This window comes from Triticum urartu, chromosome 3 (assembly GCF_003073215.2).
Source record: "Triticum urartu cultivar G1812 chromosome 3, Tu2.1, whole genome shotgun sequence".
Taxonomy (NCBI): domain Eukaryota; kingdom Viridiplantae; phylum Streptophyta; class Magnoliopsida; order Poales; family Poaceae; genus Triticum; species Triticum urartu.
In genome coordinates, this window is record NC_053024.1 from 95,797,676 (window position 1) to 95,816,983 (window position 19,308).

Consider the following 19,308-nt stretch of genomic DNA (forward strand, 5'->3'; position numbering starts at 1 on the left):
GGTTTTATTCATGTAAACAGAACAACAACTTATTCTCTTACTTAAATGAATAACCGTATTACAATAAACATGATCAAATCATATTCATGCTCAAGGCAAACACCAAATAACACTTATTCAGGTTCAACACTAATCCCGAAAGTATAGGGAATATGCGATGATGATCATATCAATCTTGGAACCACTTCCAACACACATCATCACTTCACCTTTAACTAGTCTCTGTTTATTCTGCAACTCCCGTTTCGAGTTACTAATCTTAGCAACTGAACTAGTATCAAATACTGAGGGGTTGCTATAAACACTAGTAAAGTACACATCAATAACATGTATATCAAATATACTTATGTTCACTTTGCCATCCTTCTTATCCGCCAAATACTTGGGGCAGTTCCGCTTCCAGTGACCAGTTCCTTTGCAGTAGAAGCACTTAGTCTCAGGCTTAGGACCAGACTTGGGCTTCTTCACTTGAGCAACAACTTGCTTGCCGTTCTTCTTGAAGTTCCCCTTCTTCCCTTTGCCCTTTTCTTGAAACTAGTGATCTTGTCAACCATCAACACTTGATGCTCTTTCTTGATTTCTACCTTCATCGATTTCATCATCATGAAAAGCTCGGGATTCGTTTCCGTTATCCCTTGCATATCATAGTTCATCATGAAGTTCTACTAACTTGGTGATGGTGACTAGAGAATTCTGTCAATCACTATCTTATCTAGAAGATTAACTCCCACTTGATTCAAGTGATTGTAGTACCCAGACAATCTGAGCACATGCTCACTAGTTGAGCGATTCTCCTCCATCTTTTAGCTATAGAACTTGTTGGAGACTTCATATCTCTCAACTCGGGTATTTTCTTGAAACTTCAACTCCTGGAACATCTCATATGGTCCATGACGTTCAAAACGTCTTTGAAGTCCCGATTCTAAGCTGTTAAGCATGGTGCACTAAACTATTAAGTAGTCATCATATTGAGCTAGCCAAACATTCATAACGTCTGCATCTGCTCCTGCAATAGGCCCGTCACCTAGCGGTGCATCAAGGACATAATTCTTCTGTGCAGCAATGAGGATAAACCTCAGATCACGGATCCAATCCGCATCATTGCTACTAACATCTTTCAACACAATTTTTCTCTAGGAACATATCAAAATAAACATATGAAAGCAATAACGCGAGCTATTGATCTACAACATAATTTGCAAAATACTATCAGGACTAAGTTCATGATAAATTTAAGTTCAATTAATCATATTACTAAAGAACTCCCACTTAGATAGACATCCCTCTAATCCTCTAAGTGATCACGTGATCCAAATCAACTAAACCATAACCGATCATCACGTGAAATGGAGTAGTTTTCAATGGTGAACATCGTTATGTTGATCATATCTACTATATGATTCACGCTCGACCTTTCGGTCTCCGTGTTCCGAGGCCATATCTGCATATGCTAGGCTCGTCAAGTTTAACCCGAGTATTCTGCGTGTGCAAAACTGGCTTGCACCCGTTGTAGATGGACGTAGAGCTTATCACACCCGATCATCACGTGGTGTTTGGGCACGACGAACTTTGGCAACGGTGCATACTCAGGGAGAACACTTCTTGATAATTTAGTGAGAGATCATCTTATAATGCTACCGTCAATCAAAGCAAGATAAGATGCATAAAAGATAAACATCACATGCAATCAATATAAGTGATATGATATGGCCATCATCATCTTGTGCTTGTGATCTCCATCTCCGAAGCACCGTCGTGATCACCGTCGTCACCGGTGCGACACCTTGATCTCCATCGTAGCATCGTTGTCGTCTCGCCAAGCTTGTGCTTCTACGACTATCGCTACCGCTTAGTGATAAAGTAAAGCATTACATCGCGATTGCATTGCATACAATAAAGTGACAACCATATGGCTCCTGCCAGTTGCCGATAACTCGGTTACAAAACATGATCATCTCATACAATAAAATTCAGCATCATGTCTTGACCATATCACATCACAACATGCCCTGCAAAAACAAGTTAGACGTCCTCTACTTTGTTGTTGCAAGTTTTACGTGGCTGCTACGGGCTTAAGCAAGAACCAATCTCATCTACGCATCAAAACCACAACAATAATTTGTCAATTTGACTCCATTTTAACCTTCGCAAGGACCGGGCGTAGCCACACTTGGTTCAACTAAAGTTGGAGAAACTGTCACCCACAAGCCACCTCTGTGCAAAGCACGTCGGGAGAACCGGTCTCGCGTAAGCGTACGCGTAATGTCGGTCTGGGCCGCTTCATCCAACAATACCGCCGAACCAAAGTATGACATGCTGGTAGGCAGTATGACTTATATCGCCCACAACTCACTTGTGTTCTACTCGTGCATATAACATCAACATATAAAACCTAGGCTCGGATACCACTGTTGGGTTTCGTAGTAATTTCAAAAATTTTCCTACGCACACGCAAGATCATGTGATGCATAGCAACGAGGGGGGGAGTGTGATCTACATACCTAGTAGATCGACAACGGAAGCGTTTGGTTGATGTAGTCGTACGTCTTCACGATCCGACCGATCAAGCACCGAAACTACGGCACCTCCGAGTTCTAGCACACGTTCAGCTCGATGACGATCCCCGGACTCCGATCCAGCAAAGTGTCGGGGAAGAGTTCCGTCAGCACGACGGCGTGGTGACGATCTTGATGTACTACATCAGCAGGGCTTCGCCTAAACTCCGCTACAGTATTATCGAGGACTATGGTGGCTGGGGGCACCGCATACGGCTAAGGAATAGATCACGTGGATCAACTTGTATGTTCTAGGGGGCCTCTGCCTCAGTATATAAAGGACTAGAGGGGGGGAGGCTGGCCGGCCAAGGTGTGGCGCGCTAGGAGAGTCCTACTCCCTCTGGGAGTAGGATTCCCCCCCAATCCTAGTTGGAGTAGGACTCCTTGGTGGGGGGAAAGAGAGAGAGGGGGGCCGGCCACCTTAGGACTAGGGGAGGGGGGAGGCGCGCGGCCACCTTGGGCTGCTCCTTTCTCCTTTCCACTAAAGCCCACTAAGGCCCATATAGCTCCCGGGGGGTTCCGGTAACCTCCCGGTACTCCGGTAAAATCCCGATTTCACCCGGAACACTTCCGATATCCAAACATAGGCTTCCAATATATCAATCTTTATGTCTCGGCCATTTCGAGACTCCTCGTCATGTCCGTGATCACATCCGGGACTCCGAACAACCTTCGGTACATCAAAATGCATAAACTCATAATATAACTGTCATCGTAGTCATCGAAACCTTAAGCGTGCGGACCCTACGGGTTCGAGAACAATGTAGACATGACCGAGACACGTCTCCGGTCAATAACCAATAGCGGACCTGGATGCCCATATTGGCTCCTACATATTCTACGAAGATCTTTATCGGTCAGACCGCATAACAACATACGTTGTTCCCTTTGTCATCGGTATGTTACTTTCCCGAGATTCGATCGTCGGTATTCCAATACCTAGTTCAATCTCGTTGCTGGCAAGTCTCTTTACTTCTGTAATACATCATCCCGCAACTAACCTCATTTAGTTGCATGCTTGCAAGGCTTAAGTGATGTGCATTACCGAGAGGGCCCAGAGATCCTCTCCGACAATTGGAGTGACAAATCCTAATCTCGAAATACGCAACCCAACAAGTACTTTGGAGACCTGTAGAGCTCTTTTATAATCACCCAGTTTACGTTGTGACGTTTGGTAGCACACAAAAGTGTTCCTCCGGTAAACGGGAGTTGCATAATCTCATAGTCATAGGAACATGTATAAGTCATGAAGAAAGCAATAGCAACATACTAAACGATCAGGTGCTAAGCTAATGGAATGGGTCATGTCAATCAGATCATTCACCTAATGATGTGATCCCGTTAATCAAATAACAACTCATGTTCATGGTTAGGAAACATAACCATCTTTGATTAACGAGCTAGTCAAGTAGAGGCATACTAGTGACACTCTGTTTGTCTATGTATTCACACATGTATTATGTTTATGTTTCCGGTTAATACAATTCTAGCATGAATAATAAACATTTATCATGATACAAGGAAATAAATAATAACTTTATTATTGCCTCTAGGGCATATTTCCTTCAGGTTGAACACTCCACTATTGGCGAGATGGCCGTGGTTGCAACGCACTGACCAGTCCCGGCCTTGGGCTCAGTTCAAGATTACAGTCCCGGCCGAATCTATGGCGCTCTTTCGCATGGCAACTGCAACAACTGTGGGCAATGGCGAGACAACGCTCTTCTGGGAAGATAGATGGCTTGAGGGCTATCGGGTTGAGGAGCTGGCACCACTCCTTTACAAAGAAGTACCACGCCAAACTAGGGCGACTCGCACGGTGGCTGATGCTCTGGCGGATCACACTTGGGCAGTGGAAGTGGGGGCGAATCTATCTACAACCATGCTTCGACAATTCCTTGACCTATGGCAGCGAGTGGAAAGGCTTAACATCCAACCGACAACAGGTGACAACGTCTACTAGGTATGGGAGAAAGACGACAAGTTTTCGGCGCGATCGGTGTATGCGGCCAAGTTCGCCGGCCTCCAAGTTACTCCTACGGCTGAATTCACCTGGAAGTCCAAGGCGCCGCTGCGTAAACGCTTCTTCGTTTGGTTGGCCATCAAGGACATGTGCTGGACCTCGGACAGATTAGCACGACGAGGCCTCCCACACCAAACCTCATGCCCTCTCTGCAGCCAGCACGATGAAACAGTGACTCACATCATGATCGGATGTGTTTTTGCTCGGGATGTTTGGGCAAAGGTATGCCTTGCCTTGGGCCAGCCAGGCAGGACACCAACGACGACCGAGACGCTGCCTGAATGGTGCCTTCGACAAGAGGAATGTGGGCAGCACAAGAAACTCGCAAGACCAATTTGCATTCTGGTCCTATAGGAGCTGTGGACGCACCACAACACCGTAGTTTTTGATGGAGCGGCGCCAGCTACAAGCCAGGTACTACGAAGCATACAGAGAGAAGCCCGAGCATGGAAGCAAGCAGGTCTACTGAAGGGAGGAATCGAGGCGTTTTTGGACGGCCTCGAAGCGTGGGTTAGGGCCGAGTAGTAGGTGTAATATGTAGTGGAGTGGATGAAATCCACTTGTAAATACTCATGTAACTCTCCGAATGTGGAGGGAATCTTTCCCCTTCCCTCTTTAATATATGATACACACACTCGTGCGTATTCGAGAAAAAAAGGCGGCGAAGGAGAGAAGGTGGTAGGCGCTGGAGGCAGGAGAGAGAGAAAGAGAGAGATGGCTGTGATGAGTGTGCGGCGAGCGGCGACAAATGCCGACTTTTATAGCGGCGAGGGGGCGTCAATAGTGTAGACGTGTGGCGGGAAAGGGCGGGACGTGTGGCGGCTGGGCATCACTACGCCGCCCGTGATCAATGGAAGGCTAAGCGGTGGCAGCCTTAGAATTGATTCACGCGGGAGCCGAGGCGAGGTGATGAGGACGAGATGCCTAGTCGCTGACTCCGGCAGGCAGTTTTGGCATCATTTTTCTTTCGGCTGGCGCCCCCGGCCGGCCCCAGCACGCTAGTTTCGGTGTGGGTCTTGGCGCAAATTTCGACCCAAACCGATGAATTTTAGGCTCATGAAGTCGAGTTAAAAAAGGTGCCGGGGTGCTCTTGGACGGGGTGTGTGGAGGAGATGCTCTTACAGGAACTATGATTGATAAAGCGGCTCCGTCTGTACCAGTATTAAAGAAAAAAATATGTCCAATAGATTTTTTTAAGGGAAATATGTCCCATAGATATTTATATCTCATGCTGCCTCGGCCTCAAACGTTTCCTTTATAGAACATTTATATCCCGTTGCAATGTATGGATATTGTTCGTTAAAGAAAAAAAAAGTCCAATAGATATGCGATTGGCGTGCTCAATATATGGCGAGCTAAACAGGGGAGATCCTTCCAAACGAAAAACACGGGACGAATGCGAGCGAAGCCTCCCTGCCTGCCGGTTGCCGGCCGACCTGCCGCAGCGCAGCCTGCGACGAGTCCACCTCCAGCGACCGATTTCACCCTCGCTCCACCGCGCCGGCATCGTCCGCACTCCGCGACAGATCTCCCCTCTCTCCTTCCTTGGCCAATCTCCGGTGGCTGCTGCCGCTGCAGCCGTGAACCAGACGCGAGCCGCCGCCTCGACCCTCGTAGCCTCGTGCGCCCGTGGCCTGTTCGACGGAATTCCCCGCCGGGGCGCCTGGTTCGGCTTCCGGCGCTGAGGATGCTCTTGCGGGCGTACGTGGGCATCCTGGCACGCGGAGCCAGGCCCGACGCGTACACGCTCCTGCCATAATGCCATTGCTCAATGCGCGGTGTGGAGCTGGCTGTCGGACTCCGTTCACGCGGAAGTCCTGGCTAAGTTTGGGCTAGAGCTCAACGCCCGCTTGCCAAAGCTCTCTGGTCCTCAAGGTGAGGAGGCTATCCATATGATTTACAGAATGCTCCAGATGAAGGGGCAGTCATCAGTGCATAGCGAAACCAGGTTTGTTCTGTTTCCTCCAGTCTACAGCTTTCCCTTTGCCTAGTTCGTACTCCATTTGAATATAGAATATGTTACCATGCCTGTTCATAATTGCTCAGTAAATCTTGGCACTTCCTATGAAAGTCATCTGTTTATATGCTTTTATTACGTAATGGTTTCTTTGAACTTATCCAGGCCTCTTTGTGCCCCCAGTTGCCAGATAAATACATGATTTTATCCGTTTAGAAGACTTAATAAGTTCAGGTTTAGATTGATTTTGGCAACTAGGAGTATCAACCAGCACGTTCAAAACAATAGGTTTGCTCACTGGTCTTGAGCTTGACCCTTTAGCTACTTGTCATATAAACAGTACAAGAAAACCTTGTTTTAGGTGATCCTAACCTCTTTTAGTATGAAGATTAGGGAGATCCTTGAAATTTCATGTTTGCCACACTACTAAGTCAAACATATAAGATTCTAATGTCATATGTGCGTTATGTGAGTTCCATTTCCTTCTCTTCCGTTGATTATTCACCTCGAAGCATCTCTTACTCTTAGTTTCAGTTTGATAATGTGCATACAGTTTATTTCATTTTTTTCTCATTCCGAACCCTTATTTAACTCTGATGAGCACGTGGTAGCATAATAAAAAGGAGAGCATAACATCTGGAGAAGAAGACTGTGTGATCATTATGTTGACAGCAATGAAACCGCACAGCAGCGTAGACAATTGATATTGCTGTCATTTGGACCCTCGTTTAATCTCAAAACAATCGCGCCCCCGCCAGTGAGCCTAATACAAGGAACGGGTTATTTGTAAAATAAAATTATTTCCAATGACATAAAGGCTCTTTCTAATGACAACAGGTTATTTGTACTATAGGCTCTTTTATTTTATGTTTACACCAAAAAAGAGAGCTTACTACCATCTGTATCAACCACATGCATTTGTCTTGTTTCCCGTTTCTTGAATTAATAGCCTTATGTTGTCATGTGAAGGACCTCCCTCATCAAAAGCCTTCCTTGCCTTAATGGTTCAGTCTTTTGCTCTCACCCTCGTCTCTTCTGCAGCCGCCCCCCTCATCCATTAGGGTGTTCACAGCTTTCTCCACCTCATCTCTTGTAATTGTAACCATAACCTCCTGTTTTTCACTTCCCCACTGTGTAACTCCTTTCACTCCAACCTCCACCCCGATTTTCAGCACATCCACCATTAGCTTCTGATTCCAAAACTGCTCCCCAAAGTGTGGCCATGTGATCATGGGAACACCTGCACAGATGCCCTCTATTGTTGAGTTCCACCCGCAGTGCGTCACGAATCCCCCGACGGCTTGGTGCCGCAGGATCATGAGCTGTGGTGCCCAACCCCTTATGACCATGCCTCTATTTTTGACACGCTCCTCGAACTCGTCTGCGAGCCATTCCTTAACTTCTGGAAGCTTAGCTCCTGCTTTGATCACCCAAATAAACGGTTTCCTGGAGGCTTCAAGTCCCAGTCCCAGCTCAACAAGCTGTTGAGGTGTAGTGCAAGCGAGGCTGCCAAAGCTCACAAAGACCACTGAGCCTGGCTTCATTGAATCAAGCCATTGCAAGTACTGGGCCTCACCCATTGACGTCTTGTTTCCTCTTGCGGCCATAGTGTTGTTGTCTCGGTGGCAGAGGCACATTGGTCCAATTGCCCAGACCTTCTTCTTTGTGGTCTGCTCAAAGGATTCAATGTACAATGTCTCCAGTTCTTGGAAGCTGTTAATGACCTCACCATCACTTCTCAGCTCCTCTTCAAGGAACTTCTTACGGATTTGCTCCATACCAGGAATGGAAAGATTTCCCGGGCATTTAGCCTTCGTCAGCTCTAGTGGTGTAGGGAAACCCGTGATTGTGATGAGCTCATTTTCGTCTTTGACATTTTCAAATACATTATTGTGAAAAGTGATGTACCTGCAAGATGGTCGTAGTTGTTTCAAATACATATGAGTGCAGACTTCTTCGACAAACGTCAACCAGATATGATGATATAGCTGGCCTAAAAACTTGCTCATGAAAACCTTTGGTGTCTGTGATGCAGTGTAAATTACATGTTTCGTTACATAAAGCAGTACTCAGATCATTTTTTTTTCATTTCAGGTGTAGCATTTTGTATGTTCATTGCTTTCTTCTCTATGGAAGCAATTTACACTAGTTTCCCATCCACTGTTGAAGTAAACCACTTAACTGTAGTATGTCTAGTACAAAATTAATTACTCACAAGGTTTGCCTCTTTTGGTTGTACCTGATGAGGGACGAGAAGCCACAAAAGCCACTAAAGGTCAGCCTCGGGATACCAAGCTCCCTCGCGATGTCACCAGTCCACCAGTGAATCAGGTCAGATATGATGCAGCTCGGAGGCGAGCGCTGCTGCTCATGGAGGTATGCCTTGACCGGCTCCTGAAGCGCAGCGTTGGCATCCATGAAGTCGGGGAGCAGATCTGTGGATTGGATCATGTCTAGGTTCTCGCACCCGTCCGGTAGGCCGAACTCGGCGCTCGGGAAATGGAGCTCCACGAGCCGAACTGCCAGGCCCGCCGCCTCCACATCGGCTGCAAAGCCTGCCAACCTGGTGGCGTTCACTGGCGTGGTGATGAAGCTGACATGCGCCCCGTGCTCTGCCAGCAGGCGCGCCATGTCGGTCATGGGGATGGTGTGCCCCTGAGCCAACATCGGTACCAGCACAAAGTGTGCCCTCATGGAGCCGCTCTGGCCATCGCCACTGCCCGTGAAGGTCATGGCTGATCGGCTGTTGGAGCAAAAGTACTGGTGGTGGAATCAGTCAAACTGGGAGAACAGTGACACTGGCAAGATAGCACGATCTGCTGGGCACAATCAGATGATGGTCACAATGGCAACTATAGTGTATATATATAACACCTGGTGCTATACCTTCCCAAGGAAAGTTGACGAGCTGACGATGCAACAGCGTGTCAAATTGGTCACCTCTTGCCAGTGACGCATGCTCTCACATCAATCATGGACTCGTGGAGTCAGCCATGTGGATGAATCTTCAGGTTCTGAATCGTCAGAATCCAGGCCATCTGATCAGACATTGAGGGCTCAGATTAACCACCACTACCGCCTGTCACGCTCAAAGAGGAGACATTTTTACAGGATTTGGATGATCCCCATGTCTGATGCTGAGTTGTCGTATATGCACACTTAATTAACTCTCAAGGCTGTGGAAGGCCGAGCCAGCCGATATTTTCCATGTGGAGATTCAGTCATTCAGTGTACTGTGACAGTGGGTGGAATTTTCTTGTCTGTATCCTTTCAGAGTTTTGTTAGTGAGAAGCTAAAAGGATCTCCCAGTGATATGGAAAATATGAGTCCATTTCTGGAGCGACGCAATGCATCCTAATCAACGCAGTGGCTTCCTGACGCAAAGAGGTACGGCCGAGGCTCCTTGTTTTTCATTTTGCTTCATGCACACAGATCAAATAAACTCTATATCTCGCAAGAATTTAATACCCCTAAAAAAATTAATACAAGACCGCAGCGATTAGCAATGAAACAAGATCTGTTATTAGGCCATGTATAGTGCCTGGTGCAATGCAACAGCGCAGTGTCCGGTGCACGGCAGCACCCCTCCCTAATTGCTCCCACGGAACGGTGCCTGGCGCCGGCGGCACCGTCATGGGAATCATTGTCCTACGCCTCCACGAACCGGTAGCAAAATGCAAGGGAGAGCGTATAACCATCTAAAGAGCAGACTGTGTAGTTGTTATGTGGACTGCCATGAAAGAGTATTTTTTTTTGAAAGAGCATACATAATAGAGAGGATAATTGACATTGCCTTCATTTGGATCATCTCTAATCTCTAAATAATCACCTGTGGGCCTGGTACAGAATTCTATATGATGATATATGTATTCTAGGATCTTTCACTTCATGTTTACACCGAAAAAGCGAGCTTAGGTAATCTCTATCAACCACATGCATTCGTCTTGTTTCCCATTTCTTGAATTAACAGCCTTACGTTGTTGTAAGAAGAACCTTCCTCGTTGAAAGCCCTCCTTGCCTTAATGGCGCAGTCTTCTGCTCTCATTCTCAACTCCTCTGTAGCCTCCCCTTCACCCATCAGGGTGTTCACTGCTGTCTCCACAGCATCTCTGGTAACCATAACCTCTTGTTGTTCACTTCCCCACTGTGTAACTCCTTGCACTCCAACCTCTACCCCAAGTTTCAGCACATCCACGACCAGCTTCTCATTCAGAAACTGCTCTGCAAAGTGTGGCCATGTGATCATGGGCACACCTGCACAGATGCCCTCTATTGTTGAGTTCCACCCACAGTGTGTCACAAATCCTCCAATGGCTTGGTGCCACAGGATCAACACCTGTGGCGCCCAGCCCCTTATGATCATGCCTCTGTCTTTGACACGCTCCTCGAACCCATCTGCGAGCCATTCCTCGACTTCTGGAAACTTAGGTCCTGCTTTGATCACCCAAATAAACGGTTTCTTGGAGGCTTCGAGTCCCAGTCCCAGCTCAACAAGTTGTTGTGGTGTAGTGCAAGCAAGGCTTCCAAAACTCACAAAGATCACTGAGCCTGGCTTCCTTGAATCAAGCCATTGCAAGCACTGTGCCTCATCCATTGGTGCCTTGTTTCCTCTTGCGGCCGTTGTGTTGCTGTTTCGGTGGCAGAGGCACATTGGCCCGATCGTCCAGACCTTCTTCCTTGCTATCTGCTCATAAGATTCAATGTACAATGTCTCGAGCTCTTTGAAGCTATTAGTGATCTCACCATCGCATCTCAGCTCCTCCTCATACATCTTCTCACGGATTTGCTCCATACCCGGAACACAAAGGGTTCCAGGCAACTTAGCCTTCGTCAACTCTAGCGGTGTAGGGAACCCCGGGATCGTGATGAGCTCATTGTCATCTGTGACATGCTCCAATAAATTATTGTGAAAAATGATGTACCTGCAATATGATATTAGTTGTTTAGAATACGTTGAAGTGCAGACATTGTTGACACATCAACCAGCTGCAACTGGCGTAACAATATCTGATGAAAATGCTTATTTTCTATACTTTCTTATGCAGTTTGAATTACATGTTTCATTACATAAGGTAGTACACACGTTGATTTTATTATCTTGTGTACTCTATTATATATGTATGCTTTCTTCTTTTCTGGAAGGAATTTACTGTAATATGTCCTCTACTACTGAAGTAAAATACTTAATCATAGCAGCAAAAATATGTCCAGTACTCACAAGGTTTGCCTCTTATGTTTGTACGTACCTGACAAGGGACGAGAAGCCACAAAAGCCACTGAAGGTGAGCCTCGGGATGTCGAGCTCCCTTGCGATGTCGCCGGTCCACCAGTGCATCATGTCAGATATGATGCAGCTAGGAGGCGAGCGCTGCTGCTGACGGAGGTACGCCATGAGCGGCTCCTGCAGCACGGCACAGGCCTTCATGAAGTTCAAGAACAAATTCTTTGATTGGATCATGTCGAGGTTCTCACAGCCATCTGGTAGGCCGAACTCTACACTCGGGAAGTGGAGCTCCACAAGCTGAACCGCCAGGCCCGCCGCCTTCACGTCAGCGGCGAAGCCCTCCAACCTAGCAGCGTTTACCGGCGTGGTGATGAAGCTGACCTGCGCGCCATGCTCTGCCAGCAGGCGTGCCATGTCGGTCATGGGGATGGTATGGCCCTGAGCCATCATCGGCACCAGCACGAAGTGCGCCCTCGCGGAGCCGCTCTGGCCATCGCCGCTGCCGGAGAGGGTCATGGCTAATCGGCTGTGGCAGCAAAAATGCTAGTGGAGTTTGTCAAGCTGGGAAGACTTGGACTCTGTGCAATGGCATCCGTACTGTCTATATGCACCTGCTGCTATATATCTTCCTAAGTTGAGTTGACGAGCTGACGTTGGAACGGGTGCAGCGTATCAACTTGGGCACCTCTTGCTAGTGACGCATGCTCTAACGTCAGCCATGGACTCATGGAGTCGGCCATGTGGATGAATGAATCTTCTCAAGTTCTGAACCTCCCGAAAGGCGGCGTCCAGGCGGTCCGATGGGACATCGGATGGCGCAGGTTAACCCCGGGCACCGCTCATGGTCAAAGAAGAGGACGCCATTCGATACTGCATTGAATTTGGCTGCCCGGATGATGTTCAACTCTGATGCTGACTGAGGTACGACGGCAACGCCTCCTCCTTCTCCGTTTTGTTTCACTGTCTGTCCTCGCTACTCAGCGCACACAAAACCAAAGAAACACTATCTGAAAGGGACTCCCTAGTTTTAGTACTGTAACAGATAACCTGCGGCGATTAGCAATGAACCAAGGTTTGTTATTGTCTGATTTTATTGGATGGCATACAGTGCAGGTCCACTCAAACTCTCTGCCGCACCGGTGACTGAAGTGAAGCGTGGCCCATCCTATTGCCAGGTTTTGTTTTGATTCTAGAACTCCTGTAATTTGGTTGATGACCTCACCGGCTTTTTTTTACGTCACACAAGAAAAAACGTGAAACCGTGGACAAAAGAAAAATGACATGCATCTTTTTAAGAGGACGCCATTCGATGCATTGAATTTGGCTGTTTGCCAGTGAGAAGCTTCTGCAGAAAAAATAACTTCATCGATTTGGAAAATATGAGTCCATTTTTGGAGCGACGCCAGTGGAGGCAATGCATCATATTCAACACTGATATACAAAAAACGAGACCAGTCAGAACTAGCCCTTGGCGGCATATGTTTATAGAAGAAAATCTCTAATGACCCGTGGTAGAGCCAAGCCTCAAACCGAGGTGAGCAGCTTGCGCTCCCGCAAAGCTAACCAACAGAGCATATAGACTTCATGTCGCAAAGAGGTACAATGGCAATGCCTCCTGTTCAAAAAGAAAAGAAAAAAGATTTAGTGGACACATGTCTGATGCAACGACTTTGTTCAAAAATTAGGGCTGTGGGAACGACAAATTGTTTAGCAAATTGACCGGAGTTCTGTCAACAACGATGATCACACGCACAATATAATAGACACAAAAGACACGAAAAAGATTTCCTTGATACAACTAAAAGTTACTCCCTCCGTCTCGTGTCAAAAAACGTATTACATTATGTGACGGAGGGTTTAGTACATTGAAGACTTTTGAATCCTCAACTCTACCTCCACAATTTGCAGCTTGACATTTCTCAAAACTTCAGTAGAAAAATTTGTCAGCACACCAAACATACAAAAACGTGACTAAAATTGGGTTTTCGAAGAGCCGCTTGAGTCATCCATCCCAATAGGTGAGAACCGATGAGCGTTGAACGTTTTATCCCCTTGCAAGGTAGGCTACAAAATCCCTAGTTCATCATGTATTGTCACAGAAAAAGTTTTGCTATCACAAAAGAAGTAACTATGAGAAATAATAACCACATTGTTAGGGGGTTAGTTCATGTAGCATTCAGATCGAACGCTACATCCACGAAAATTCTAACGTAACCTTCCTAAACTAATTAACACCCCCCCCCCCCCCCGGAATTTCAGGGGGTGGGGTCGTCCTCCAGTATTATCCAATCAAATAAGACCATGTCATCCAATATGTAACTTTCCGTAGGTAACTGACGTAAGTGTAGCAAAGCTTTATTATGGGTAACGTAGGAGACATCCGTATTTCCCCCCCGAGTGGAGACCGGCGACGGCGTCGAGGTGGTGGTTCACGGTGCAACCCCCCAGCGACGGCGGCTGCAGCGCACCGAGCGCGGTGGCTGCTGGCGGTGCAGTTCAGGGGAGGGGCTTGCCGGCCGGAGGCGGAATAGGTCTGAGCCACGGCGGGATCCATGTAAGTATGTAACCATGTTCAAGTGTAGGGAGACGGAGGGCCAAGCGGACCCAAAATTAAGCTGAGTGTTTATGTTCCTACACCTGGCTTACATGAAGGCGAAGGGGCTGGAGTTTTTTTTTTAAAAGGAAATTGTAAGCCGAGCACAACATTAGTGGGAACTTGGCTTATATAGCCCGCCATCACACAGACGTTAAGTGCGTTGAGGATGGACAAATGGCAGCCATATAATGCCGAGGCTTGTCTGTAAGCTGAGTAATTTTCTATAGGTACGCGTAAGTATTTGTCGTAAGATGAACACATTTTTAGCGGTATTTGGCTTAGCGTGTGATATGCTGAGAGTCCGCTTTATACTGTATCCTTTTTTAAGGGTACTCGGCTTAAGCCCTGCTTGGATTGGCATTTCCATTTTAAATACCCCGTATAAAACTTACAGACCTCCCCCGTTGTTTTTGTATCCAGCCGAAAATAGCTCTTGGCCAGTAAGTTACACCTGTAAATTAATTACACTTGTATTCAATTACATCGATTCTAAAGTCCAAACGCAGCCTTAGGTGTTTATAAGAGAGTACCCGATAAATAACACTCCGCGTAAGTATAAACACTCAGCTATGAATGTCTTTTTTTTGTAGTGGGAGCGACGCCAGTGGCTGCAAATGGCGGCACCAGATTTAGAGGCCGGAGGAGTTCTATCAGTTCTAACCCTCTATAATTTGGTAAAACCGGTTGTCCAACTATGCTCTAACGTCCTATTATCAGTTCTTCCGCCCTATACGTCTGGATGCTAAATAATGTATGCCCATTCCGTTCCAAACATTGTTAACGTTCCACTACTACATAACTTAGTGTTGTCATTTACCTTGTGGATCTTGACATTGTCATAATTAAGGTGCAGAATCTTGGAAGAGGAAGATGGCAAAAACTTAGTTGCTCAAAAACTCTGCTAGATAATGACACCGGACCGCAGAGCTCTTTCAAGTTTACACTAGCCAGCTTTGCACTGATCATCCACATGCTCAGTTTCATGGATCACTTACAAGCTCTGAGCTTGTTTGTGCTTGCCTCACTGGTCAGCTCAGCGGCGCCGCCACCGTCCGGCTCCGGCCACCGCTTCACGCTCACCCACATTGACTCCAAAGGCGGCTTCACCAAGGCAGAGCTGATGCGCCGGGCTGCACACAGAAGCCGCCTCCAAGCGGCCACGGGGTTTTCCAGCTTGGAGGCCGGGCCAAGGCTCCGCTCGGGCCAAGCCGAGTACCTCATGGAGCTCGCCATCGGGACGCCGCCGGTGCCGTTCGTCACCCTCTTCGACACCGGCAGCGACCTCACCTGGACGCAGTGTCAGCCTTGCAAGCTCTGCTTCCCGCAGGACACGCCCGTCCCCACCGCCTCGTCCAGCTTCTCCCCTCTGACCTGCTCCAGCGACGCGTGCCTGCCCGTGTGGAGCCTTGGATGCGCCCCTAGCTCCCTCTGCGGCTACCGCTATGCCTATGGCGACGACTCCCACTCGGCCGGCGTCCTGGGCACGGAGACGCTCACGTTCGGCTCTGGCCCCGGCCAAGTCCCGGCCCCCTTTGCCGGAGCTGTCGCGTTCGGCTGCGGGAGAGACAACGGGGGCGACTGGTACAACTCCACCGGGCTGGTCGGCCTCGGTCGCGGGAGCCTGTCTCTCGTGGCGCAGCTAGGGTTCGAGAAGTTTTCCTACTGCCTCACCGACTTGTACAATACCAGCCTGGGTAGCCATGTCTTGTTCGGCTCCCTCGCCGAGCTGGCCCCGCCGCCGTGCAGTCGACGCCGCTTGTGCAGAGCCCGCAGAGTCCATCACGGTACTATGTCTCTCTCGAGGGCATATCGCTCGGCGACGCTCGCCTGCCGATCCCGAACCAATCCTTCGTGCTGCACGCCAACGACATGGGTGGGATGATTGTGGACTCCGGCACCATCTTCACTGTCCTCGTGGAAAGTGCTTTCAGGGTGGTTGCCGACCACGTGGCCGAGGTGCTGGGCCAGCCGGCGCTCAACACGACGAGCCTGGAGAGCCTTTGCTTCCCGGCTCCTGCCGGTGTGCGGCAGCTCCCGGCCATGCCAGACATGGTGCTGCACTTCGCCGACGGTGCGGATATGAGGCTGCATGGGGGCAACCACTGTTTTGGGTACCGAGCGAAATTCCGAGATCTCGCGCGGTTACCGCGTTTACCGCCCCTCCTCGAGAACTACGCATACCGAGCAAAAAATCTCGAATAATTTGAAAATTTTGAATTTAAACGCTCACAGCATAGTTAAATACAGGCCATCTCTTATCCAACCGCAGAGCTACTCGCGGCCTAGTGGTAAAGCCAACCTTTTGTAAGCTGCTAGACGCGGGTTCGAATAGACGCGGGTTCGAATCTGGCCATACGCTTTTTATTTTTCTTTTTGAGGATGCAAAAGTTAAAAAACACTGCTAAATTGTGGGGCGACCAGGGTTCGAACTCGGGACTTCTACACAGGTGGTAGCTGTTGCCGAATAGCCACTAGGCCAGAGAAGCGTTAGTGATATTCAGGACTGATAAACCTATCTATATCTACTTTAAAAAAATTTGAATTCAAAATTTAATTTGAAATTTCGTGCGAAATTTTTCCGGAATTTCGTGGTTACCGTGGTAACCACAAATTCCGGTGCCCCACGAGAAAAAAAGGTTCGCTCGGGATCCAAAACCTTGGGGGCAACTACATGTCCTTTAACGAAGAGGACTCCTCATCCTGCTTAAGCATTGCTGGGACGACGTCGGCTTCGAGTTCGGTGCTGGGCAGTTTCCAGCAACAGAACATACAAATGTTTTATGACATCACCGTAGGGCAATTGTCATTTGTCCCCACCGACTGTAGTAAGCTCTGAGGTGGCTCCAGAATTAATAGGATTGTGCAAGAACAAAAATCCTAGACACACGGACAGTTTACTAAAGAGGTAAATACATCCGTGGTGCTTGAACTTGCTGTGGATGGTCACTTTAGTGCCTGAATTTGAAAAATACGCTAAACTGGTTCTAAAACTTGGCACGAACATGCAAATACGGTGTTAATCCTGTCCGTAGACATAAAGTACGTCGACATGGATTCGTATGTGGTTGACATGGCACTGACATTGCAAGGGGCCCACTAACTTAGTAATCTATGACTCTATGATTAGTGGGCCCGCCTGTCAATAATTAAGAAAATTAACATAAAAATGCCCTAGACGGGAATCGAACCTGCAACATGACGCTTGGTCCATGCTTCGCTAGCCAACAAAACCAGAATTGTATTGACGATAATGGTGGCCTTTCTGGCTTAATGTGGTTGAACCAAAAACGGTCGTATACATCAACGGCTGCAGGTAGTGGCCCATTTTACATAGGCTATTTCTAATGTAAAAATTATGTAAATAATAATCATAATAATTAAAGTTAGATTCAAATATTCACATGTAATAAATAATTACCTCATGCTACACAAATATCCGTGTGCAGACAAATAAATATAAAGCGGTTTGCAATAAAATAATCATAATAATCAATGGGTATTAAAAAATGTTGTAAATACAAACATTTAAAATACACAGTCATGGATTATATTTAACAATTATATGAATAATTAAAATATATAGTAATGAAATAATATATAAATAATAACAATGTTTGTATAATATAAATAATATATTTCTTTTATATTGCAGTTTTGTACATATTCTTTCAATTATTCAAACATTTTAATATTTATATGCATATTTTAAATGTTTGTATTTGCAAACATTTTTAAGTAGTCATGGGTTATACTTAAAATATTAACTAGCAATGTGCCCGTGCGTTGCAACGGATCCAAAGTAAAATAATACTTGTCCACAAACTTGAAAAAAATACTCTAGTTTTGATATACATATATCATTAAAAATATATTATGTTTCACTTAAAAATATTTCTCGGGCTGTTTTGATGAGGTGAGGAAGAGGTGTGGTTGGTTTCAAGATATTAAGGTGTTTTCTGGACATTGGAGCAGAGAAGTGAGCTATTTTTACAAAAAGGTCACAACTTACCTCATCGTTTTTAGATGTAGATCTAATAGTCAAAAATGACGGATGACAGACACATCATCATCACCAACTGAATCTTTTATAGGAGTAGAGATTTCTAAACTATATATAAGTTAATATTTCTAAAAATTACAGTTTTAATAAGTTATTTTATTGTATACCTTTAGATATTTATATTTTGTGCACACTAATATTTGTGTGGCATGAGGTAATTATTAATAACACATGAATATCTGAATCTAACTTTTCTTATTATGATTATTATTTACTTTTAAAAAAATAACGTGTGTAAAATGAGCCACTGGCTGCAGTCCATTTATGGATAGAAGAGTTTTAGTTAAAATACATTAAGAATGAGAGGCCGTCTTAGTTATCAAATCATATTCTATGTTGTGGCTAGTGCGACCAGCTCACAAGCAGCAGGTTTGCTAGTTCAAGTCCCTTCCGGCGCATTTTTCATATTAATTTTGCTAACGTACTGACAGGCAGGCCCACTAATCATAGAGACAGATAGTATTCAAGTAATTGTGTTTTGTAGATATAAGTGGGGCCCATGCCATTTCGGTGCCACCTCAGCCATATACTGTTGGGTTTCGTAGTAATTTTAAAAAATTTCCTACGCACACGCAAGATCATGTGATGCATAGCAACGAGAGGGGAGAGTGTTGTCTATGTACCCACGCAGACCGACTGCGGAAGCGTTGACACAACGAAGAGGAAGTAGTCGTACGTCTTCGTGATCCAACCGATCAAGCACCGAAACTACGGCACCTCCGAGTTCGAGCACACGTTTAGCTCGATGACGATCCCCGGACTCCGATCCAGCAAAGTGTCGGGGAAGAGTTCCGTCAGCACGACGGCGTGGTGACGATCTTGATGTACTACAGCAGCAGGGCTTCGCCTAAACTCCGCTACAGTATTATCGAGGACTATGGTGGCTGGGGCAC

At 46.7% G+C, this 19,308-nt stretch overlaps 1 protein-coding gene and 2 pseudogenes across 1 annotated transcript; 1 reads left to right on the plus strand and 2 right to left on the minus strand.

The window, feature by feature from the left end:
- LOC125543078 overlaps positions 1 to 17,191 on the plus strand; it is a 52,573-nt pseudogene extending 35,382 nt beyond the window's left edge.
- On the minus strand, positions 7,242 to 9,268 carry LOC125543074 (annotated as a pseudogene).
- LOC125543075 (UDP-glycosyltransferase 73C10-like) lies at positions 10,251 to 12,669 on the minus strand. The gene is made up of 2 exons (XM_048706326.1): positions 11,782 to 12,669; positions 10,251 to 11,457 (listed from the first exon to the last, which is right to left on the minus strand). The coding sequence occupies exons 1-2, from the start codon at positions 12,273 to 12,275 to the stop codon at positions 10,461 to 10,463; spliced, it is 1,491 nt and encodes a 496-aa protein (XP_048562283.1). The 5' UTR covers positions 12,276 to 12,669; the 3' UTR covers positions 10,251 to 10,460.
- Positions 17,192 to 19,308: the final 2,117 nt, after the last annotated feature.

What these genes read in the sequence shown, in the direction of transcription:
- LOC125543075 (XM_048706326.1), bottom strand. Translation starts at nt 12,275, where the DNA reads ATGACCCTCTCCGGCAGCGGCGATGGCCAGAGCGGCTCCGCGAGGGCG. An exon ending in GGCTTCTCGTCCCTTGTCAG is followed by an intron (nt 11,458 to 11,781) that starts GTACGTACAAAC and finishes ATCATATTGCAG; the next exon opens with GTACATCATTTTTCACAATA.